Genomic DNA, 25,019 nt, shown 5'->3' on the forward strand with positions numbered 1-25,019 from the left:
CAATTTTTGAAATGCAGAAACAAATGCAATGCATTACGTATCAGTGTCACAGTTAGCCAGTGTTTTGTTTACTTCAAATCATAAGCAGTCTTAATTCAGACAAAACAAACCATCAAAAGGGTCAACGCACATAACACAAATGGCATGAGATCTGCACGCGAAGGGAAAGCCGACATGGAGCAGATCCTGTACACTCAATATTAGTCAAACCCGAGGAAACCCTGCCTGCAGGCTAGCTCTTGTGAGTTCATTAACTTGACATGCAAAGGGTTCGGGGATGAACATGTAGTGTAAAGTCGAGGGAGGGAGGAAGGAAGACAACAAACCCCGACAGACCCGGTGAAAAACATCGCCGACCCTCGTTTCGTTTGCTCGGAGTTCTGTGTCTGGATGACGTGGAGCTGCCTCGTCAGCGCTGAGCATTCAATCACACGACCGCCGTGTGCCGGCGCGCACCACAAGTCGCCCTGAGCTTTGGCGGGCCGGCACCACAGCGCCGGTCTTAAAGCTACTCGGGTTTCGTTCCCCTGGACGAAAGCGTTCAAGCGATTGAGGTTTGAGGGCTCACGTCGAGGTCAACTATTAAGTCAGTTATGAGAAACGGTTCAAGTGTACGGATGAGAGGAGTTGGATACCTGGACGACAGCTTCGGCGTGTTGATCTAGAGCCTTTTGGGGGCAACAGCATGTTGATCTAGAGCCTTTTGGGGGCAAGGTCAGCATGGTGAGGGCCCACAGTGTGATGTATATTATTTCCTTCCTTGAAATGGCAAGAGCTTTTTCGGACGGTATTCCAGATGACGGACAGTTGTACTGTCCACTGGGGCCGTTGCAAGAGCTCCGCGGTTCTCAACTCACAGGTCTTGATCCAAAATTGGACCGCGGGCCTATACATCCACTTCTTACCCCTAGCTTAATGGCTAGACTACTTGGGGAGCCATTTTAAAGAAAGGATATAAGATCACCTGGTGGGCCACCCACATTCTTTGATTGTCTGCAAGGTATTTAACTCCACATCTATACACATTGAATCGTAAATCAATCCATGTTTTAAAAACCAGACTTAAGCAATTAGTCTGGTAGCATAGTGGAGGACATGCCAAATTCAAGCTTAAAAAAGACATCAGAAGAGTTGGCCCAAGTAAACAAACTGATGGGTAAAAAAACCCAAAAACCGAGCACAGCCTGTCCTACGGACACAATCATCCTGAAGACCACACAAAATAACTTGACCGTTGTAGAAAAAAAAACAAAAAAAACAAATAAACCCTCAGCAACCTTAAAACTTGGAAGAGAATCTATCTTGGACAGAAGCTCGTCTGCATCCATGATGTGGCTGGTGGCTGATCGAAAGGGCATGTCCGTGGCATCATTCCCTGAGAGCGAAGAACTGCGCATACCGAGCGAAACACGCACCTGACGTCAACAACACATCGCTGGAATCGTTTAGAAAATGAAAAATAAAATATATATATCTCTATTTCCAATCGGCCCCGCTGAAACGCCTCAAAATGTTCATTTCATGTCGTCTGCGATTACAAGCTGACTACTTTGGATCGACCACAGTGGCTCAGAACACTTTGCTCCATGGAAAAGTGGCACCCGGCTTTGATTTTTTTTTTTTTTTTGCTTTTTTCTATCTCCAAAGCAGATGTGGAAGTTGGAACGCTTTTCAGAACTTTTCGACGTGAGATCAATCCTCCTCGTCACCAGTAGCTAAAAGAGTCGGGGGCGGGGTGGGGGGCGTAACGACCAAATAGATACAGAGGAAATGAGATGTAGGCAATTTGCTACACGACAGACATGGAATCTAAGGAAAAATAATAATAATTAAAAAGAACCTTCCACATTTACAGTAATTACGTGTAAAGATAGAAAAGAGAGAGAACCCCTCTAAAGTCCTCAGAATAGCTGAGGTTGAAGGTCAAAATATAAAATTATTCACCTCTTTCTCAATAAATACATCATTCAATCAAATACAAAATTATAAAAAAAAAAATAAAAAAAAAAGGGAGAAAAAAACAAAAACGATAAGAAGCAAAAACATCACAGATAAAACAAATAAATTAAGCAGGATATGTGAGCACGCTTCCTCGTCTGGGCTTTAGGACGACTCGTTCCTATTCTTGACATTTCGGAGTGAGAGAGAGGCAGCGCTTTGAGTGTGCGAGGGGGGAATGCCTTAAAGCGGGGAGCGAGAGCGCGCGTGCGAGAGAGAGAGAGAGAGAGAGAGAGAGAGAGAGAGAGAGAGAGGGGACTGAAAAGTTCCCGAAATATTCACTTAATACTCTGCAGCGGCCATTTTAAATACCTCACTTCCGAGCGAAATACAGCGAAAAAGTGCCTCTTCTCTCGCCCGCTGCTCAGAGTCATTATTGCTGGGAGGGGGGGGGGGGGTCTCTCGTTGAAAAAGTATAAAACATTAAGCACCATTTTGAAATGTCAGTTCGCCTCGTTGTCTGCAGCACCTTGTCGCCAGTGTCTCAACCGATCGGAAGCCAGCCCTCAACTCAGTCCTTTTTACATTTTTTTTTCCTGTTTTTTTAATTTAACGTCTGTTCATTAATGGCTTTTACTTGAACTTTTTTTTTTTTTTTTGCCACGTATTTGTTCCCCCCCCCGTCCTTTCAGTGTGCTTGTAGTGAAGTCGTGCCCTCGGCCCGACGCGCCGAATACCCTGTCTCCTAAAAATGCACAGTGAGCGCGTCTCCGGGCGGATTGGGTTCTTTTTGTGTTTTGTCTTTGCTTTTTTTGTTTTTTTTTTTCCTCTCCCCCATTTTCTTTGTGTTTTCTTTTCAATAGCGTGAAAAAAAAAAAAAAAAAAAAAAAAAAGTGTCTGAAAACAAATGTACAGGGTCCCCCTCCGTCCACCTCCACCACCAGGGAACGAGCTTGAGATTGGGGCGGAGGGCGCGCGCACGCCCACGCACACACACACACACACACACACACACACACACACACACACACCTGGGATAATTTAGAGTGCTACACAAAGACCCGATTGTGTCTGTTGAGCTTCAGGATCTTCCCCAGTCTCTGCTTGGCTGTGGCCATCCCTTTTTTGGGCCGCTTGCCTGCGGGGGAGGGAATAAATAAATAAATAAATTAGAAATAACATAATTCGAAACCAAGACAAAAGAGGAAGGCATGGTGAAGGGCATCCATTCACATCCACAAAACAGAAATGCGTCTCCAAACCTTTGGTGGCCTGATTGCTGATGGGCGGGGGGTTGGGGGCGTGCCTCTTGGAGGGGTGCAGCGGCGGGGACATGGAGGGGTCACAGTACTGGTACTCCGCCTCCGGGCTGGGGGCTCCGAGGCAGATGGGTCCCTGATTGTCCCAGGCCTCGCTGCTGCTGTTGCCCTGGCTGTCCATGGGGCTGTTGTCGCCGTGGGGGTGTCGCTGCTCCTGCTGCTGCTGCTGCTGCGGCTGCGGCTGCTGCGGCTGGGTGGGATGCTCCCGTCGCTCCTGCGGCGAGCGGGGCCCCGGTCGGGACCACCAGGGCTCCATGGACACGCCGCCCTTCTCCGGCTTGGGGGGGCAGAGCAGGCCAGCCATAGACAGCATCCCCTGAATGGCCTCTTCTGTGCTGGGTGAGGTAGGACGTTCTCTGCAGGGGAGGAACAGGAAGGGTAAGGCCTTTTGATTTCACGTTGGACAAAATCCTCCCAGTCACCTTAATATTGTGATATAGCTCAGAGAAAGATTGGTAATATCGAGATTGAAATCTTGCTGAACTTTAACAAAAGATTCTTTATCGTTATCTTGGCACATCCATTATACTATCCGTCTACTATACCCGTGTTCCAAAACCTTTTTTCGGGGAGCCTCAATTTTATATAATGTTACACTTATACAATTAATGATTTTGCTGGACCCCTGGGGGTCCCCGGACCCTAGGTTGAGAACCACTGTACTATATAATCCATCACTGTATGAAGATAGCCCGTAGGCATTTCAAGGCTTTGACTATGGATCCCCATCACAAAGTGGTCACAACAATTTTATTTTTTGGACTTGTCTTGGTGAGCGGCGCTGCTCACCGTTTGAGTGGTTTGTGTTTGTGCCTGAGTTCCTGGCCAGACTGGTCCAGCTCTATGGTGTGCCCTGAGCCTTTCTGCTGGGATGAGTCCCTCTCTCCTTCATCCTCCTCTTCCTCCTCCTCCTCCTCTTCCTCCTGGGAGCTTCCCGAAACGTCCTCGTCCGAAGACGACGAGGACGAGGACGAGGACGACGATGACGTCGACGTCGACGAGGACGCTTTCCGCTGACAGAGACAAAGCAGAGTCACAGTCAGGTGGCTCACCTCCGGCGATCTGATGTGTGCTTCGTTGGCCGGTGCGAGCTGGGTTACCTCCGCGGGGGAGTCGCTGTCTGACCCCACGTCCGAAACACTAGAGTGTCCTGAAGCTTCTTCCCTGAGTTCACTTTTGACCCTTTGCAGACCCCCTGTGGAGAAAGCCGGACAACAGTTAGACGGCCCAGCAGTTCAACTTGGAACAACAATGACTACCCACTCCTGTCACCCCACGTAGGTCACAGATCAGGCCACTCCCCCAATTTGGCTGAAGACGATGGCTCATAATTGTACATTGCCAGGTCCAATGTATGCGCCGTCGTGCTTCCTCGAAGCGCTTTGTGTTTTCTGCGGTGACTTACTGAGCAGCGGGGGCTTCTCCTGACCGCCCGTCGTCCTGTCCGCCTTCACGTTCAGGCAGCTCTGCGGCGGGGCGGCCGGCTGCCTCCCCCCCTCGGCCTTCACCGGGCTGGTCCCCGCCGGCGGCCGCCTCACGTCGCTGTGCGGGGATACAAAACACGAACACAGGGTTAAAATTCCAACTGGACAATTAGCGTCAAATAGCGACCTCTAAAGGGAGCCATCGAACCCACACCAACATTGCCAAACATGACCGCTCCATCGCCACGAGGCTTCTGAGCGTAGCAGGGATTGAGCAGAGATCGTCGGGTCCAGAGGTGAGGTGCATTTCCTCCGAAACGGAGAGCCCCGGGCCGAGGGAGCAGTGGACTGACTGGTGTTTACGCTCCATTGTGGTCAATCCGTGCACCGAGCAGCTTAAATATTACCCATGGTGCCGTTAACCGCTGTCTTTTCTCTTAGTCTGAGAGCCTGTATGTAATTAACTGTACCAAGGACTACATCAGCCTGCTCCTATCAATAATTCATAAATCGCTGCTGCAAAAAGTATCTTCCGTGCAATTATTCAACAGTCCTCAGAATGTCATGTAACCAGATCCTTATCTTATTTAAACTGTTGTTATTCCGCTCTACAAACGATTCTGCCGCCATGTGGACTCTTGCTCGCCGGCTGGATCGTTGCACACGGACAAATCCATGCTAAAAAACCCCAAAAAACACAGATAAGATATGTTGTGCTTTGCCAAGCGCGGGTCGAAGGGTCGCTCGAAACAGTTGCGGGCTCTCACCGGATGATTCTGCCGTTGACCAGAGTGAGCCGCAGGTGGTTGTCTTCCAGACACTCGGCGGCGGCGGCGGATGCTGTCGACACCTTGTTGAGCTTCCCGTGCACCTTGGCGCAGAACGCGGCATCCTGCGGCGTCACATGACCATAACTCAGACACGTCGCTCACACAATGCACACGTATAGGCATGCACCGTAAACTAGAAGGAATGACTCTGTTCAATAAATAAAACACAAATAAATAAAAGGACTCTGTATCAAAATAACCACCATGTCCAAAACTTTTTTTGGCACTGTGCACCACTTGTGTGTTGCGTGCAGTGGTTCTGTAACTGAATTCTATTATGTGTGTTTTTATATATGTGATTCATTCTGGGGTCAGGCGCCTGACAAAATAAAGCTTATCATCATCATCATGAATATGCCACTGTAGTCTCATGTATGGTTTAAAGGGATAATCCAAGAGATTATTATATTTTGTTAAAATAATCCCTTATTTAATACTCTATTTAGCTGGCACTTTTTAAGAAACAGCGTTTCAATGTATTTGTATTGCGTTTCAACATGTTGTACACGTGCTCTTCTATATGGTATATCTATTGTCGGCAAGAATGGAAACAGTACAGTACGATACAGTACAGTACGTAATGCTTGTGCGAGCGGTGTCTAATATCACACTAGACTAGGAAACGAGGGGACAGAGCCCCTGTCGCAATGACCCAACCCCAACGTTATTACATCAGTGTGATCCCTTTCAACCGGTCCTACACTCTCTGCCCCCGGGGAAGGAAGCTTCTACCCCTCCCTGTCTACTCGTTCCGCTGGTGCAACCAGTGGGCAAGAAAAGCGCTTGTGGCTGATGTCCCCACACCGCACCCCTAACTCTAAAAGACAAATCTAGGGCCCGAGTTCCATTTTTAAGAAGAAAAATAATAAAATTGAAGAATATAAAGACCTGTCTCCGAAGAGACTGGACGTGTTTTCTCGTCTTTGCGGCCGAGCTCCACGGTTGGGACGGCACTTTTATTCTCCGATTGTTTTTTTGTCTTCACATTTTTTTTTATATTTGGACAAAATAAACATTTGTAAAAACCCACTATTTGTGCTTCACCCCTACTTTACGGAATCTGACGCTTCCATTCCCACACACTTCCATTCAAAGCTGTAATGCCATTTTGCCGTAAATTATACTAGGTCGTGAGTGGGGAAATTTACTGAACGACTTTTACGGAACATTGACACCAGCTCCTTTTCCCACATGACGCCAATACGGAACATTGCCGTAGATTTATGGCTTACAGTGCAAGTGGGAAAGGGGCTTTAGTTGCGCAGTGCCGTGTAGATGCCGTGGCGATATTCTCCTGAAAGACAGGCAGCGCTGTGCACAAACCAGAAAGAGCTGACTTCCGGATTTTATTACCGCAAGCAATGCAAATGTAAACAGACCGAGTCTATGAAAACAGACTCGGCTATTTACAACATGGAGCTGCTGAACCTCAAGGAAGAAATCATTTCTTTATTATTGCGTTGGGAGAGACGCAGAAGGAGGTGGAATGTCTGCCCTTTCCACGCAGCAGGACACACAAAAGGAGAAGGGAGTGAGTCCAGTTGGTGGCGGTAATGCACCTAAAGCTGGTTTGCCAACCGCCAATAAGCACCGAAGAAGAAGAACCTGAAGCACACAGCGCACAGTTCCAAAAATTGGGAGGTGTGCGCCGTAGCCAAAAATCACCGTGCGGCCATGAAGCGAGCACCGCAATGACTTTATGAATGCCACGCGCACTAAATGACAATTGCGGTGTGAATGAGTGAATGTGAGGCATGTACTGTAAAGTGCAAGTAGTCGCAGGACTAGAGGAGCGCTTTATAAATGCATCCATTTACCACTTGTAGTGTAATCCACCCAACACAAACAATGTTATAGTTTGCGACTCGACCAAGCAGCTTTCTGAATGAGATGACCGCTCACCTCCTCCAGGGGTCCGACTTCCAGCCTCCTCAGCACCTCTCTGGTGTGCTGCTCCAGGATGTCCAGGTTGGAGGGCACCTTGGGGGAGTCGTTCCGCCGCTGCTCCCTCAGCCGCCGCGCTGCTCGCCGCACCCGCCGTGCCTGGCACAGCCTCTCCAGCGTGGAGCGGGTGGCCGGGCAGCCCCCCGGCGCAACTGCCAACCCCGGCACGGTTACCTGAGGCTTTGCTGCCTTGATCAGGCTGCCAGGCTCCTCCTGCAGATGCATAAAAAAATAAAATAAAAAAATAAAAAAACTGTCTAAAAACAGCCAACAAATTGTAAATGATTGAACACCAGCACTGGGTAATGTTTAAACCTTGTTTATCTCTGCGTTGTCAGCTCTCCCTTCCTCGTGTCTTGCTTCATTCCTTACCTCCAGGTATCGGATCTCCTTGGTCAGCTCTTTAATGAGGTGGTTGGGCCTGATGTGGTCTGGTACCTCGCTGGTGGGCTCAGTCACCTGCACGGACCCAATAGACCACAGTCAGCCAAGAGGGGAGTACAGTCGGTTCGGGCGGAGATTCTCAACCTTTGTCATATCAAGGACCAAGGACCTTCAATTTGAGAGGCATTAGGCCACAGATCCCATTTGATGTGATTTTGGCTCTGGGACTCCAATCAGAGAATATATTTATTGTGAGATATGATTTAGTCCAAAGCGCCATACTTTAGCTACAGAAATAACAGAGAAACTAGGAACAAAAAAGCCAACATCTTTTAAAATGATCTACATAATGAAGTTTCAATATTGATCATTATTCTGGGGTCCCTGGAACATCTTGAAGGAACGAATTGAGAACCACTGAGCCAGTGATCATGGGGCTAGCGCAGGTGATGGCGGGGGCTCAGCTTTGGAGGCCATCTACGGTGCGGACGACTATTCACCTCTCTTTTTAACCAGGTCTTCAAGGCGCCGATTAAAGCCTTGACGCCCTCCACAAGGTAGGTTGGGGGTGGACAGTTGTCCTCTCGTAGTTCTAAAGGAGCAAAAAGAACAATAATTATAAAAAGGGTACAACAAGAATAATATTTAATCAACTTTGAGAGACGCTATGTATCAGACTCCCAGTTCACAGTCTTGACTGTATATTAAATGTGAACTTAGCCCACTCTCACACATGACAATGTTACTACCATATGACGATCCAATCAGTCGTGTTCAGAAGTGTATCCGACACAATTAGTGTGCTGTGGTTTTGTAAAGGCTGACATGAAATCAAGGCATTGTCATGTGGTGATAGGTACTCCAAATTCACGCTAAGAGTATAAGCTAAACCGGCCGTTCGACGCTCACCTTTCAGGGTTTCCAGAAGGTTCTTGGCCACGTACCAGCAGATCGCCTCAAAGTAAGGGAACTTGAAGAGGTCAGGAGTTTTCAAGCGTCTCTCCATTTCATAACACCTTTGCGGAACACGAATACACGGGACAGTGAGACAAGTAGAGCCACAGCAGGGTGAAGTTGGCCTTGGGCTTGTTATCATCTTACCTGAGCTGCATGCCGATATTGAGGTTGTGAAGGAAGTTCCCTCCGAATGCCATGCAATCCTGAGAGGTGAGAACGGCGTGGATCCATCCTGCAGGGGGCAGCGCAACACACCAGTTGGTACAAGCGATCCAATTAGTGTGTGTGTGTGTGTGTGTGTGAGAGAGACAATGTGGATAAATATTTACAGTGAAAATAACTTTACTGACGTGCTTGAAAATGCATGTGCGCCACAGACAGACAGACAGACAGACAGACAGACACAGACACAGACACACACACACACACACACACACACACACACACACACACACACACACACACACACACACACACACGTATGTGCTTACGCTTCCCCACTCCCTCCAATCAGACCCTACAGGAGATAAGGTCTTATTTGAGATGTGCGCCCACTTGGATAAACAGCAACTCTGTATTCGGTCGAAGTGAGAGAAAGCAGAGGCTTGCAGGGGGAGCGAGGGACGCTGGTGGTGGGGTAAATAGACTGATAATGCCGCCACCGACTGGGGCCGTGGGTGACTGGCTTGTTGTGCTCTCTGACCCCACCTCCCCCGTCTCTCTCTCGCTCACAGAGTCAATGGAATTCCAATCCTTTGGCAGAGAATGACGGACGGACCTTTAGAACGAGTTGACCCCGACGGCGACGGATTAACCGCCAACTCGGGGAGGCCAGCCGAACTGCGGAGCCGTGAAGCTCATATGCTTTTTTCATTTCTCAAACTTTTCAACAGGCCTTGGAGTCCTCGGCAAAAGGGAACGTCAGAGGGGGAGGAAGCGGCGAGTCACTGGTGCTGGATTTAGCCGCATTACATAATAATAATAACAACAACAGCTATTTTTCCACGGTAATGAAGATAACCAAGCACTTTTAAAATTTGGACGTTGCTCATTTACGTGGCAGGAAATTCCCCTGTCTATGACATTTCTTCCTTGGCAGCGACGAGAGCTCCTCCGAGGTGTCTTGACTTTTCCTGGCAGACGCCATGGGAGGACAGATCATACTTTTGCTCTTGTATGTGTGTGTGTGTGTGTGTGTGTGTGTGAGACGGTCCAACACGTGCAGCGTAGATTCACTCAAGGCTGTAAAAGACCAACAGGCCTATGGTGCTTCCGAACCCGCAGGTCAGCCGGGCTTGCCCCAGCAAAGTCAGCTGGACGAGGAGCTCCCTGATATGAAGCCACAGGGACACATATCGACGTCTTTGTTTATAATGGCCTGCAATCAATTGGCTTTTGGGAACCGCCGTCCAAGTGACTCCAGCGGTGGAGGTCCCTCGGGAACGACGGCTATAAAGAGTAACGGGGACACACCCACACCCACACACACACACACACACACACACACACACACACACACCCACACCTGTGGGGATGAGCAGGGTGGTTCCTTGGGGAACGATGCACTTGTAGCACTTGTCAACTTTGTCCCCAAAGAACGCCTCGCTCTGATTAGGCGAGGAGCTCCACGCCTCGTATAGTGCAAGGTTGGCCAGAGTGGGCTTGATCAGGTAGAAGATCTTCTCACCCTGTGAAAGGGAGAAAGGGGGGAGGTTGACATAGGTACATGTAAACACACCTGACCCTATCGCACAAATCGACTTAACTATTTAATTATTTCCACTCATCGGAATATTTTTGTAAAATAGTTGAGATCCTACAATCATGTTTCCATACGAATGTATAGGGAATTTTAAGCCAGTATCAGAAATTTTGAAACAAATATAATGCAAAGTTTGAATACATTCCATCAATTAACTGTCACCTTTTGTTATGTTATGACTTTCAATGTCCATAAATAAATATATATATATATATATATATATATATAAGCTCAAGGACCTGGCAAGAACCCTGGCAATAGCCATATGATATTAAGAAAAAAAATGAAAAAGACTCTCACCCAGAGGACGTGGTACCAGACGGAGGTTCCTCCGAAGTCGATGTGGAAGTCTGTGTAGCTGCCGCGGACCCCCATCAGACAGTACTTCTGGACGAAGGGCTTGGGAAAGAAGGAGTCGTCGGGCCAGTAGTTCTCCACCCAGGACATCTTCAGGGCTATGTCCGGCACCACCACCAGCTCCGACATCCTGCGGGGCGGGGAAGAGGTGGGTTTAAGGTGAGATGGGAGGCGGTACATCCATAATGAAATTTGCAACTCTCTTTTCAGTGCAATCCAAAAACATTTCATGCAACAAATTCATTACAGGAATTCCACAATTCAACTTATTTGTAACTATGGCCTGTGTTTCATTCACTTGGACAATGGTCGCGTAACTTCCAAACTAAGTATAAACAATTATCGACAATTTTCAAACTGTTTCAGAAATTCAAATGAAAGCATTGAATCGAGTATCCATTTTTATTTTTTAACGCAGCCCTACCACATAACTTAAAAGTTTAAAAAAATGTTGATGGCTGTCTGTTAATATATATTTGAGCCGTCTAATGTACAGTGACCGCTTTTGATTGTCATTGAGTGTCTGCATGATTTGTACACCATTTCAAAAAACAAAATAAAAATAAATAAATCAATAGAGGTTGATGGCCAGGAATTGTGTACTCAAAACTAAATACTGGCTACTGGAACATCCTTCATAGATCTACTTTTAAGTTGTGAAAAGTACTGACCATGTTCAAATGACCTGTGCCCATCTCTCCTAAATGATGGTGTAGCTATAGCATGAGCACAATGTAACTCCCCTACAGATTCACAGTTTGTTTGTTGGTGGTTACGGGACCAGCTTGCGTTTCGCTTTCTCCTCCGAGTTGACGCGGCAGCGTCCACACTTTCTGGGGCTTACTTGGTGTCAGAGAACTCCAGACTGATGAGGTTGAGGACCTTGGGCCGCTGCGGTTTGGTGTAATACTTGATGAACTCGCTGAGCTTCATCTTGCTGTCCGCCTGTCGCGCCACGTCGATCACGTCAATGACCTTGTCGCCGCCTGCAACGGGACAAAGAGCAAACGGCCGCAGTTTTCACCATTTATTCCAAATATTGGGATGCAACAAACTGAAAAAATTTAAATTAAAATTTAAAAAAAGGGGACGGAAAGCTGATCTTCGACAGTGGTTCAACTTTAAAAATTCTTAATTGGCCAGGAGTGGGTGGCTGGGTTCATGGGGTCGGAGGCCTGGCGCATTCTCTGTGTGTCTGCAGAGCCAAGCCCCTCGGGGGAAACTGGCACCGATACAGAAGTGGAGGAGGAGGAGAGCGAGACAATCTGTCCAGACCCACAGTCCCTCGGGGGTGGAGGGGGCGTATAAATGAGAGGAAAAAAATAATAAAAATTTCAGCCCGGATGTAAAAAGAAGACAGATAAGGAGCATAAGAGTCCCTCTCGGCACACCAGCAAACAGTTGGATGGAACCAGACAGGGCTTGGAACCCGGGAACCAAGGGATCGGAAGCCGGTGGCCGAGCAACGTGTGCAGTGAGACAGCTGGCTGTTGTGTGCTACCCCCACCCCACTCCCCTCCCACACACACCTTTTCCTTTTTATTACCGCACACACACACACACACACACACACACACACACACACACACACACACACACACACACACACACACACACACACACACACACACACACACACACACACACACACAGCTCGGGGCCCAGCTGGCCAGCGTTTGATGGCAGAGAACAGCTGGAGCGGGGCCAGTCAGTCACACAGAGGGGACAAAGCGTTGTGCGAACCACACGCTGACGAGCCCACGCAACTCCAACCCAGACCCTGAGGAGGGGAGTGCGGTTAGAGATTTAGACAGCGTCGCCTTTCACGGTCTGACGGTGCCTTTTACACCCTCTGCTGCGACTAGACCGATTTTCCGGAAATCCCTACACCCCCGACAAATTAACGGAGCCGGTGGCAATGTGCCGTCGCCGGATTTAAAACACGAGCAGCATGCGTGGGGTTTGGCGGCGCGCGTACCCCGCCCGAGCAGCACTGTGTTTCAGCGGGTAGGGACTCTAGACGCCGGCATCCGCTCCCCTCTCGTGCCATTGTCTTCACACTGTAAGAAACGTAACCCAAAACCCAGCCTCGGCTCACAATACCTGCGCCTTGCCAGACGGAGAAAGGCTCAAAAGGGTATTGGGGGGGAAGGGGGGCAGAGAGAGAGAGAGAGAGAGAGAGAGAGAGAGAGAGAGAGAGAGAGAGAGAGAGAGAGAGAGAGAGAGAGAGAGAGAGAGAGAGAGAGAGAGAGAGAGAGAGAGAGAGAGAGAGAGAGAGAGAGAGAGAGAGAGAGAGAGAGAGAGAGAGAGAGAGAGAGAGAGAGAGAGAGAGAGAGAGAGAGAGCAAGAGGGCGTAATCTGAACTTGATGATAAAAACACTGGTGGGCCTGGTAATGGGCTTGTAATAGGAGCCTTCGAGTGCCGGGCCCTCTCCACGAGGAAGAGTCGTGGTCACGGAGAGGGCAGCGAAAGCCGAGCTGCTCCACGTTTAGAGCTCACTCAGCCGACGCCTGATGCCCGATAAGTGGGTTAAAACCTGTGAACCTGGCAACCTGTTCATATTGTCACGCAGATGGTGCCTGCTCTGCGACGGCCAATTACGGGTGATTTCAGTGGCTCTTCTTCTAACAGAATGTGGATGGGAATACACAGGTCACAGGGAGCGCCTCGCAGGGAGTTAATTCGTCTAGGGCTGCTCCCTGAAAGTTGACCAGTCGATTAATCAGTAGCGGTCGTTTTTTTTGTTTTCTTTTTGTCAGTCAGTAACAGTGCAATAACAGCATAAAACAGACAGAAGCTTACAAAATGTACAGGGGTGATGAATGAGGAATTATAATTGAGAAAAAAGAGGAATCGTTAATATATTTTTATGTGTGAATCGAACACGGCTCTCCGTGCGCCCCGATCCTCCAAATAAAACAACCAAAAACTAAACTAAGAACTAGTGTGGTGAAAGGGGCACGACTCGTAGACGAAGATTATTTTCTACGCATAACGCATCCAGAGGGGGTGATGGGAGAGAGAATAACGGGGAAAGTATCCCCATCATGCATGGTTTAGTTCCATAAGCAGACGTTAAATAAAATAATGTAAATACATCTAAAAAACCCACTGTTTAGCGCGCCGTACGTGGGCTCCCCGTCGCTGGCACGCGCATCATCAGTCAGGGAGACAGGTGCGCAAAATGCACCCCAATCCCTCCCTCGTCGCCCCCTCGGGATGGAGACCCCCGCGCCCACTGAATAGTGGAATATTTGCATAGAACGGCCGAACCCGACATTCTGAGAAGGGTCCAGCCCCAAACACCGACTGCTTGTTTCCACCGCCACTGGGTTTATTTGTAGGTACGGGTGAGCACCCTTACCGACGTACTGCTCCACATCCTTGACAGAGAAGCTCTGCGGCGGCAGCTTGAGGCCCAGGCCTTCCATCTCGGTGACGGCGATGGGGTAGCTGAAGCCGTGCCGCTCGAGGTACCTGGTTGTCACCTGCTCGCCTTTCATCCTCATCAGAACCTCTTCCCCGCTGGAACACACGGAGAAAACAACGATAATTTATCAAGCTCCACAGAATGCAGAGAGTGCTCTTAATCGGTTTGGAATACAGGGTTTGCATGAAGGTGTGCTTTCCTGGCTGCCTGTGTGTCGGCGTGTGGGGGGCGTACCTGGGGAAGGTTCGGCTCTGTAGCTGCTTGATGAACACCGGGGTCCCTGCCTGCACCGGCTTGCTTCCATTGTCGTTCTCTGTGTAGTCGTGCCGGTGCCAGTTGTTGCGCCTTTTCACTGCGAAGGACGAAACCCCCCTGCATTAGGCTTTTGCTCACACCCAAGTGTCGTTTTTTGAGTCTGATTTTCTAGCAACTTTGGCCCCTTGCCGAGCTCTCAGAACTGCCAATTCACAACTCTCCGATTTTTGTCCAATTTTATCGGAAGGATTACAACAACATTCAATAAGCCAGACAATATCTGCACGCTGGCCAGGGTTACCCCCACCACCATCCCCACTAAAAAAAAAAATCCCCTGGAGCTTGTCCAGCAGCCCACACCGGGGTAGGAGGTGGTTTGGGGTCAGGGGGGACAGGGGGAAATACGCACAGACAGACATTTGGGAAAAGTAGGATGTGCTGCATGGAATAGCAGAATAGCAGTCAAGAGATTGTATTTTTTATTAACACATATGGATTTTTATGTTTTTGAGCTCTTTTGAGGGGAGAAAATGCTTTAAAACATCCTTCCTTTTGCGTACAAAGGTATAGATACTCATAAGGGGAAGTCCTGATATCACCTGCCTGTCACGCTGATAAGTCCTAACACGGATATATACGCTACGCCCTAATGATGGCTAATGGCGACGTTGGGACAAAGTCAGGTGGGCAGATAAACACAGGTACTCACTTAGGGAGGGTCCATGTACGACGTCACAGTTGGGACAGTGGTACACGTCGATATCCACGGCATGGTGCTCCTCCACCTGGACGCAGCTGGAGAGAGAGGAAGGAGCGGCTGAGTTTATTATCGCTGCAATATTGGGAATTTTACACAAAAAGGTGGATATACATTAAGTGCTGTCAAATGCTATTTGCATTCCTTCACAACTCCACAGAAGGCTCGAAACCAGATTCAATGGAAATAAACTTAAAAATACGCTAATAGTTCAAATGCAAAAGCAGAGAAATCCAAGAACATTTGACAAAAAAATGTGCTGACCAAAAAACACGTTTGTATTTTAACCCACGCACGTTCAGAATCCACTTCTAAGTTAACCCATAACAGCCTGAACTCTGTATTATATACGAGCTGATGTGTGCTGTTGTTGGGTTGGTTTAATGGAGCTTTCTAGGATGATTTTTACTGGGTAAACACAGCTAGCAGGGGTGTCACACATTCCGATTCGAAAATCAATCGAATTGAGCGTTCGATTTCGAACTTCGTAATCACAAGCCGGTTCGCGATTCTCCCCGTATTTTTGTGGGTAATTTTTGTTATCAAAATGAATGTAATGTCTAATGTAACGTTATCTGAAAATAAACTGTGTACTGTATCACTATCCGGGGGGCAGGAGGATTTTGATTCAATAAAATATGATATATTTTACAGGCGCTCCATAACAGCAGTAAACGTTATGGATATGACTTAGATGGTGATATTGAAGATAAGATAATAATTATAAACAAAACATGATGCTAAGGAAAACAGTCAGAATAGAGAAGAATGTACAGAGCGGACACAGGTGTTGTGGTCGGAGGAGAAGAGAGAAAAGGAGAAAAAGAGACGGCTCTGCGGCTCCCAAGCATTTCTTTTATCTATGAAATTGTATTAACTATTTTGTTTATATTTATTCCACGACAAAAAAAAACAACATTATTTATAATTATTTAATTTGACTGGCCTCAAAGTTACATATTGAGAAACAAGCGTTTTCTTCACAAATCAAGACTCGATAGTCTAACAATGGCATTGCCACCGGCGCTGGAAAAAAATACATATGTTTAAATTGAAAAATCGAAATGGAAACCTTAAAATCAAAAGTGAAATGTTAAAGTGGATTTGGACAATCATGGCACCCCTAGTAGCTACAGGTAGCCACAAAAGCCAGGACACATGCTTATAAAAACCCCAATGGCAAAAAACAAAACGTGTTAATTTTCACAAATTAACTTTGATAGCCACAATATAGACGTATCACGACATATTCATCAAGTCCCACCCAACAAAATCCAACTGAAGCTTGTGATTATAAAACTAAATGGCAATAGTGCTTTGATATCAGACCGGAAAACGAAGCTCTCATGGTGAAAAAATGTTGAGGTTGGATCATCATCGAGACAACGTTTTTAATTTGATGGCATATTATAACACTGATAGAGCACGCAGGCGCGCAACTGCAAGACACAAGCTGCGACGTTGTTGAGATTTATGTAACAGGTGCTCCCAGTCCAGCAGCTAATGTTGGAAGGTTTTGAAGAAACAACGTGGAGGAGGAATGACCCTTCAGATAAATCCTGCAACGCACAGCTGACTAACCACTGACCGCTGCTTCAAAGCAAAGTTATAGCACCAACGATAACGACAGTATCTATTTGATAGCAGTCACAATAAAGTCAACAACGCAGAGCGGACAGAACGTGGCCTTCTTAACATCTTATCTTGGTTGTGTAGTCCACGCCCCACAACAAGGCGAGCAGACATTAAAACCATCTTTCTAAAGATCGGTTATCAGTCGATTAAAGAAAAACAAGAGTCACGCTGTTTCTCCTACCAAGACAGCTCGGGGGAAAGCAATAAGACCTCTCTTGACTACTGCGATTACAAGGAAACAACAATGGCAACAGTTGGCCTCTGGCACAAATCAAATGGGAGAGAAAGAGTGAGAGAAAAGGGTCGACCCCGGGTGGCTTCTCACGTCGAGTCTTCCGCCAGCCGCATAAATGTGGGGGGTGGATATAACCACACACAAGCTAAAAATCACACCCCTAACAAATTGGGCGCAGGGCAAGTGTGTCTGAGTGTAGGTGACGGGGATGACTTATAGGCTCCGAGACAACAAACAAAAGTGAGAAACGGCAGAGTACAGTGTTCACTGGAGGGTGACCTCGAATGACCTTTGCCGCCAATGACGCTTTTTCTCGTGTGGGGGAGCAAAAAAAATAAATAAAAATCAATAAACAAGTCTAGCATCATGATCGCTGAAATAAGAGCAAGGCTTGTGTTCTGGAAACCTTTGCGCAATAGCGATCAGACGACAGGAACTGTACGCAGGCGTTTCTCTCTCCCACGTTCAGTGACAGTTTCGGCATCGCTCAAACCTCAACCCCCGACTGCCCTGCGTCAGCTAGACCGCAGGCAGCAGACACCCACGCACAGTCACCCACCCACCCACACACACATACCCACCCACCCACCCACACACCAGAGCAGCAGTGAGCTCAGCAGCCCCAGAGTATTGCAACTCTGCCTCAGCGGGTCCCAACGCACATTTGTGTGTCTTCAGTATGTGCGCTGCTATGCTTGCTATTTTGCACTTCGAAAAAAAAATTCAAAATAAAGACTCTGCTCAAAGTCAACACTGCACTGCAGGGCCCCGGTTCGGCTTGTCAATTTGGTGTGAATTCTGGAGGTTCGGATTTTGAGGACTTCAGGGAGCACAGTCTTGCGTGTTGAGGCCTTAGAATGCCCGTGGTGCATGTCCTTTAGTGCAGTGGTGACCAACTCTACACTATAATCAAAACAGTCATGAACGAACATTCTTTAATAGTGCTTCAGTCTTGTCAATTAAATGACGGTGACATTTAACGATTGGTATTTTACGCTGGGGGACTCTTTGGGGCCTCTTGAAGGACCCCACACTGGGAACTACTACTTCAGCGCAGCATTTCTCGATTTCTTAACATTACGTTTTGGTAATCTTTTGTTTGATAACCATCTGAGCTGACATTCCCATGAAATTAAGCTTGGCTAATATCGAACACATAACTTCTGAACACACTGCTTCGAAGCTCTCTCCCACGCACCCCCACCAGCAACGCCTTCCCCTAAACAAACACTCCCCGGTGTCTCGCCTCGGGGCCGCAGGGCTTCAAGGTGATGGAGAGCAAAGTGCCATGGGTTGTAAACGGCAGGGTTCGAGTTAGCGGTACAACCTGCGTCGTCGGCTACGGCCTGCTATCGCCTTTGATCTGAGGGGAATTGACAGGAAACAGTAAAAAGGAAACAAAGCTGAGAGCCATTAACTCATCGGGAAGTGGCGAGGTCCCGAGACTTACTGACCCCCCTCCCCCCCTCCGGCATTCCAGAAGACACGACACCAACGGTAGCTCCTGACACACACACACACACACACACACACACACACACACACACACACACACACACACACACACACACACACACACACACACACACACACACACACACACACACACACACACACACACACACACACACAGTTTTCAGTGGCAGAGTGAAGCTGTGAAGGCACAGAAATCACACTTCACAGGGCTGGGAGATATGACTGGGAATGACTATTTGTGCTTCAAGAACATATTTACACAAAATAAATATTTGAGAAACAAGCATAAGTAATGCAGCCTCAAAGACGTCATTTAACTATATCAAGATGAGCAAAACCCCAGACAGTATCTTGCTTCATGATTGAAAATTGTAATGACTGATCTCCCAGCACTAACAACATGGCTAATGAAATCTCACATCATTTGTTGGTTTTGCAATAAGTAGGGTTGCTTCTTTTGTAGCGCTTTAAATTTATTTTTAGATACTTTCAAACTAGACTTGAAAGTCCTGCCCCTCCATGTGACAAGCAGGAACTGGCAGAAACCAGGGAACACGCTCATGTATCCGAACTGTTGTCGGGGACCTGTGAGCTTTGGGGGTTGAGGTTAGGTTCATGAGTCGCGGCTTGTCGTGAGTCTCGCCGGGACGTGCTGGTCGGAGGTGAGTCCAACGGGGTGGGTGCGACCTCTTTGCCCTCGTCCCTCCTTTCTTTCCTTCCTTATGCAACAGCAGAGTGAGAAAGCACGGCACTGTGCTGTGCAGCGGCCTGATTGAGCTCGCACGACACCCGCGCTCGACAGCTTAAGCACCTTGAGCTCAGAAAGGAGCTGGGGGCCAAATGCGAGGAAACTCCGCGAGGACAGTGAAAGAACAGAAAAAAATAAATAAAAGAATGAACAAAAGAGGGCTAAGCATTTCCTCTTTTGCACAGGAATGATGAGGAGTTGCATCATTGCGGGGTTGGTCGAGTGTACGCACAAAATCTCTGGATTGTACTTCAGAGCCTTGGAAAGCAGCGAGTGGGAGGCAAGTGAAGCGCAACAAATTAAACTGACGTCACCTAAACCGCCAGATATAATATTGCTACCATCTGTTGCGGGACACTTAAAGAACTTGCATTGTTCTCCTGTGGATAATGCAACGACGTTTGGCGGAGGTGAGGGGCGACATTGCCGAGCAATTAAGAAAACCAACAACCTCAGAGCCGAGTGTCGTTGTTTTTACGTAGACTGTCTCAGCGCCCCGGCCACTCGCTAAGCCAAACATCCCATCGTGAATGAGAAGTGATCTGTCTGCTCGCTAAAGCCCTGCCATCAACAACCCCGCTCCCTCTCCGCTTCCTCTCAGCGAGGGCCTCCTTCCTGTGTGACTGAGAGGGCTTGTTCATTAGCCCGTGCACTGTGAGGGGTTCATTGTCCTCGTTGATCGTTGAGGAAACACAAAAGCCTGAGGCGGGCGCAGCCATCATTTTAAGCTCTAAATAACCTCCCCACGTCAGGGGAGCCGGCACGCCGACATTAGGGAGCTGGCAGATCCCTAATGGATGGCGGAGACGGAGAGCGGATGAGCGTAGTTAAACACACCTGGCCATCTTTATCTGACCCCGAGAGGGGGCACCTGACTGCCTCCAGCCCAAATGCGTCAATCTGGCCTAAATTGTCTCGCTCTAGCCTGCCAGCAGTGGCAAAGAGAGCAGTTAAGAGGAGGAGGAACGCTAGGTGGTCAGCTGGGAAACAACAAAAGGGATCACTTTGTTGTCTGTGGGGTGCTATGCAGCCCTGCAGAGTTTTAAACAACGTCATTGTTGACAGTGCAAGTTGCAGGGCCTCCAGGCTCCCCCGGCACTTTGGGCCAAGTTGTGGAGTCTCCGGGGCCTCTGCCTTCACACATGCCTACGCAGACCCGTGAGACCCTTAAAACACACACACACACACACACACACACACACACACACACACACACACACACACACACACACACACACACACACACACACACACACACACACACACACACACACACACACCTTATAGCATCGGAAAATCGATTTTCTCTATACTTTTCAGGAGAAAATTTATATTGCATCATGAACAGTGGAGAGGAACGTTACTCAGTGGTGTGCAGTCAAAGCAGCTTGTTTTCTTTAGCGCAGTATAGCAATAGAGGGCAATAAAACAAGAATAAAAAATGCCTCCATCTTCAGATGAATTTGCTATGACGATTTGCGTTCAGCTCTTATATTCTGAAAAGAAATACGAAAAGAAATAACAAATAAAATCATAAAAACCCATAATCAAGTTTTCTCTCTCCTCTAAACAATAGCAAGTATGTCTGCTCCCTCTGTCTATTGTGCAAAATGCTCTACACATTTAACAAGAAATCATAGAGCGACCAAACATATTTGAAGATTAAGATGGAGTATACGTTTTCTTCAGTCTGGCTTAATGTACATCAAGCTTTGAATCAACATTAGCAGCACTGCTTTGTACTGTGGCCTAATTTGAACCGACTCTTAATCAATACAACACGCCGTTGCCCCCTCTAATCAACATTGATCAAACTAAAACTAATGTAATTTGCCAGGTCCTTAGAGACGGTCATGCAAATAAATGTGAACATGAGCTTTAAGTGTGGGCTACAAAGCAGCTCTTTACTTTGACCCATTAACTTATCAGCAGGCCCAAACAGATAATCTCAAATGTCTCCATAGTGAAAGAACAGAGCCGGACCAAAGCCTCCTTCCGCTAATCTATCAAGCCTTCCAGTTTGTGTAAACACTAAAAAGGCCCACTATGGAGGCGATCCATCTCTCTTCCGAGAGCTCTCTGTCTGTACGACACAGACGGATGGTGCATTGAACTTGGCTCTGTGGCGAGACCATCAATCATCCCCCGACCCATTCCTAGATCCCATCAAGCCCCTGGTCTATCAACACTCTAACCACAGCTGGCTGAGCCAGACATAAACTGACCCGAGTGCCTTACATCGAGTTTCAAGTCAAGTGTGTTGACCCGCCGACAATTCACTGAAATTCTAGGTGATGAAACAATTAAGAATCTTCCTTAGGAGAGAAAATAAGAAAAAAGACAACCACCCACCCACCCACCCCACCCCTGGATCTAAGTAGAGCAGCAAATGACGGGCTTAGAGCTGAGCTTTGACATCCAAAGTGTAAATGGTGATCTCTGTTTCCCCGTTCCCTCCCTTTGGTTCTAAATCGAATAAAGTAAATAAATAAATAATCCACGTCACACCCGCCACCACGCGACCAGGCCCATTTCAGTGCTCGTTTGAATTGTGCGAGGAGAGTTTAAAGAGAGGGGGCACAAAAAAACAGGATCACTCTGGTCGGGAGCAGAGACAACAAGACAAACTCCCCTCACAGAAAAAAAACCCAAACAGAAAGGACAGCTGAGCTATGCTGACAAGCAGGCACCAGGAACACCCCCCCCCCCACACACACACACAAATACACAACTCTATGGGGTGAAGCCAGAGAAAATCCCCGTGGTTCTGGCCAGTGTCGTGGGAAAGACACTAGAAGCAGGGCTGGCTGCGGAGCTTTGCTCTTTGAGTGCGTGAGTGAGTGTGCATTAGTCATCAACGGGGGAAGCTCCAACATTTTGTTCTTTTCCTCTCTGGCACATGACACAGCCACTTTCTTGGCTCAGATGCCCTGCAAATTCTGGGCGCCTGAGTTTTTGGCAGCCCTGTTAGTGTGGTTACGCAATTGCTTCCGTCATTTAGACGCTGGCAAAAACGGCTTATTATATTCATACACGGTTGCCGTGGAGATGGATCCATACAGACTGACAGTGAGATCAGGGAGGGCAGGGACGCTTTCGGCCCCGAAATGATCACTCCCAAAAGGATGCCCAAGACATGCCACACAATCAAGTTTTCCAATCAACCACAGGGTGTGTGTATACACATACACACACACACACACACACACACACACACAACAGGTGCCAAGTCAAACTTAATAAAATCCCAAATCATTTTTATGCACTCTATGAAATCAAAGTAAACATTTAATATCTTAAGTACAACACTGGGCACCACCCCTGTAGCCACCGTCAATTTGAACAAGTCATGTTGAAAACTGGGCCAAAACCCGTGAGCCTCATGGAGACACGTGCCTCATACCTTTAAATAATCCCCCCGTGCTCCACTAGGTGTCTCCTGCCATGTGCCCGTTTTGGCTGAGAGGGGATTTAAATGTTTCAAGCTGTCAATCAAGAGCCCGACCATAACAAGACCCTTGTGCTTTTCGACGGGAGCAGACCAACAACAACAACAACAACAAGTATAACTCTCTATAAAACGCTTAGCGCATAGGATTACAGTCGTGTTTGACAACAAAACATCACCCGACGTCGTAACTTTTTGCTTGAATTTTACGCTTGTTATTATTTGACTTTTTGATTATTATAGATTATTACTTTTTTCTCTCCCTCTCTCTCTCTACCTATATTACAAATGAAGTATCTTGAATCTTGAACGGGTCAACGCGTCTATTGCTTTCGTTCAAAGACGCGGAGCTCAAACCAAACGTGAGTTCATGTGAAGCACTCCTGAAAAACAACTTGTGACTCAAAACGCCAGGGCATTTTATCTCCACACAGACCGGCATTGATCACTCAAACTGGCTGACACGTCCCGAATGGAACCGCATTTTCATTCTCTTTTGTCCTACCATTTACTTATTTTGACGAGGTGTGAATATAAAGGGTTGTTGTTGGGTTTAAGGTTTTGCTGCAGATTGACTTTCTGTTTTTAATTCACATTTTGACTTATTGTGTATTAACTTTGTTTGGTTCGTTGCGTAGTGAAATTTTTTCCTCCTATTTTTGATTGTTATTGTTTAATTATTGTTATTACTGCCTATTGTTTTGGTGTGAGCCGCCGAAACGCCGCAATTTCCCCGGAGAGTAAAGTATCTATCACCCAATTTCTTGATATCTAAACACTCTTGTGGTTAAATTAAACATCTACATTGCACCCCAGAAGGTGTCGTGATCACACCATGCCGCCGATCACTCAAAATAAACGTGCACTGAGATAATGAAACGTAACAGGCGAAAGACACTTTGTATGGGCTCGTGTCAACAGACCCTTTAAAGCCCCGTCGCCCACCGCTAGCTGGCTAGCATGCTAACTTAGCTAGCAGTCAACACCGCTTACAAACCCGCCGCTTTTCCTCTGCAAGCGCTCGGTGTTGGCGCCCGCGGGTGGATCGGAGACACGCGGCCGTGGATAGTCGACGTACCTGCCGTGGAACCAGTCCTTACAGATGTCGCATTCGATCATGAACCGGCTCACGTCGTAGGGCTGCCGGCAGACACAGTACAGCGGGGCCGCCGCCATCTTCCTACTGTCCCCAAACAACGCAGGAACGGAGCGGGGGGCGGGGCGGAGCCTAACTCGGGAAACCCGGAAACAGCCGATCACACACGAAAACGCGCGCGACGTTCCGCTGATGGTGAAACTCGGGGAAAGATTGAAACCTCTTGTTGTGAAGCGCAAAAGGGCCGCTTATCTAAGTTATATCTATACTATTCAATTTCAATTCTAGTCTATTATTTTTTTTTAATATTCCTATATTCTATTGTATCATTATACGGTCTATTGTGTATGGATTCGTATGGCCTTTTATTCGATACCCTGTTCTATTGTTTCCTTTTATATTGTATTCTTTTCTGTTCTACTCTTTCCAAATTTTCTACGCTACCTTATTGTGTTCCGTTCGATTAATGTATTTAATAAGATTTAAAAATTGTAATTTTATTTCACACATCTGACATCTACGTCCACTTCTAGAGCGCAAAGCAACGGCCATTGAAGACGGAATTCCAAGTCGGAGCGTCGGGGCGAATCGCTCTGAGCCGGGTTTGCCGAGATTACAGACTTGACGTCACAGTGCGGCGCCGTCACCTTGCCGTCACTTCGCGTCGCTTGTAATTCTTATGAGCAAAGCGACGTTTCCTTCGCGTGGGGTTTCACTTTGAAAAGACGCCCAACCGCGATCCAAATGACTACCGGACAGTTGCAGCTCCTGCGTATATGTCTGTAGAATTTCAAAAGCTCGGTGCGCAAACAAACCAACACGCTGAGCTGGGAAGTGGGAACTGCCAACTCGGGAGTTACCGATTTCCGACTGTCCTTGAATGCAGCAGCATTATTCTCGGCAGCCCCGTCCCTGACATCAATTTCCATATTACTCATTTCCATCTGGCTGTGTGTGCCTACCAACAAAAGACCCAACTTTATTATTATTATTTTTTTTTTTACCAACAAACGAATTACCTAA

The 25,019-nt window shown here is 47.5% G+C and overlaps 1 protein-coding gene across 1 annotated transcript; it reads right to left on the bottom strand.

The window, feature by feature from the left end:
• Nucleotides 1–51: 51 nt before the first annotated feature.
• Nucleotides 52–24,097, bottom strand: kdm7aa (lysine (K)-specific demethylase 7Aa). Its single transcript, XM_080022643.1, has 18 exons — nucleotides 23,979–24,097; nucleotides 15,311–15,396; nucleotides 14,581–14,698; nucleotides 14,281–14,441; nucleotides 11,760–11,901; nucleotides 10,859–11,045; nucleotides 10,322–10,484; nucleotides 8,941–9,028; nucleotides 8,749–8,855; nucleotides 8,340–8,431; nucleotides 7,828–7,914; nucleotides 7,414–7,668; nucleotides 5,449–5,573; nucleotides 4,663–4,799; nucleotides 4,358–4,452; nucleotides 4,047–4,270; nucleotides 3,201–3,613; nucleotides 52–3,076 (listed from the first exon to the last, which is right to left on the bottom strand). The coding sequence occupies exons 1-18, from the start codon at nucleotides 24,074–24,076 to the stop codon at nucleotides 2,988–2,990; spliced, it is 2,667 nt and encodes an 888-aa protein (XP_079878769.1). The 5' UTR covers nucleotides 24,077–24,097; the 3' UTR covers nucleotides 52–2,987.
• Nucleotides 24,098–25,019: the final 922 nt, after the last annotated feature.

Source organism: Zeus faber, assembly GCF_960531495.2.
Source record: "Zeus faber genome assembly, chromosome: 21".
NCBI classification, from domain to species: Eukaryota; Metazoa; Chordata; class Actinopteri; order Zeiformes; family Zeidae; genus Zeus; species Zeus faber.

Bases quoted from the DNA above. Each gene is read 5' to 3' on its own strand.
- kdm7aa (XM_080022643.1), bottom strand. From the start codon at position 24,076: ATGGCGGCGGCCCCGCTGTACTGTGTCTGCCGGCAGCCCTACGACGTG. The intron at 4,800-5,448 runs GTGAGAGCCCGC...ATCCCCGCACAG, and splicing joins GTCAACGGCAGAATCATCCG to CGACGTGAGGCGGCCGCCGG. The intron at 4,271-4,357 runs GTAACCCAGCTC...TGTCTCTGTCAG, and splicing joins ACAGCGACTCCCCCGCGGAG to CGGAAAGCGTCCTCGTCGAC.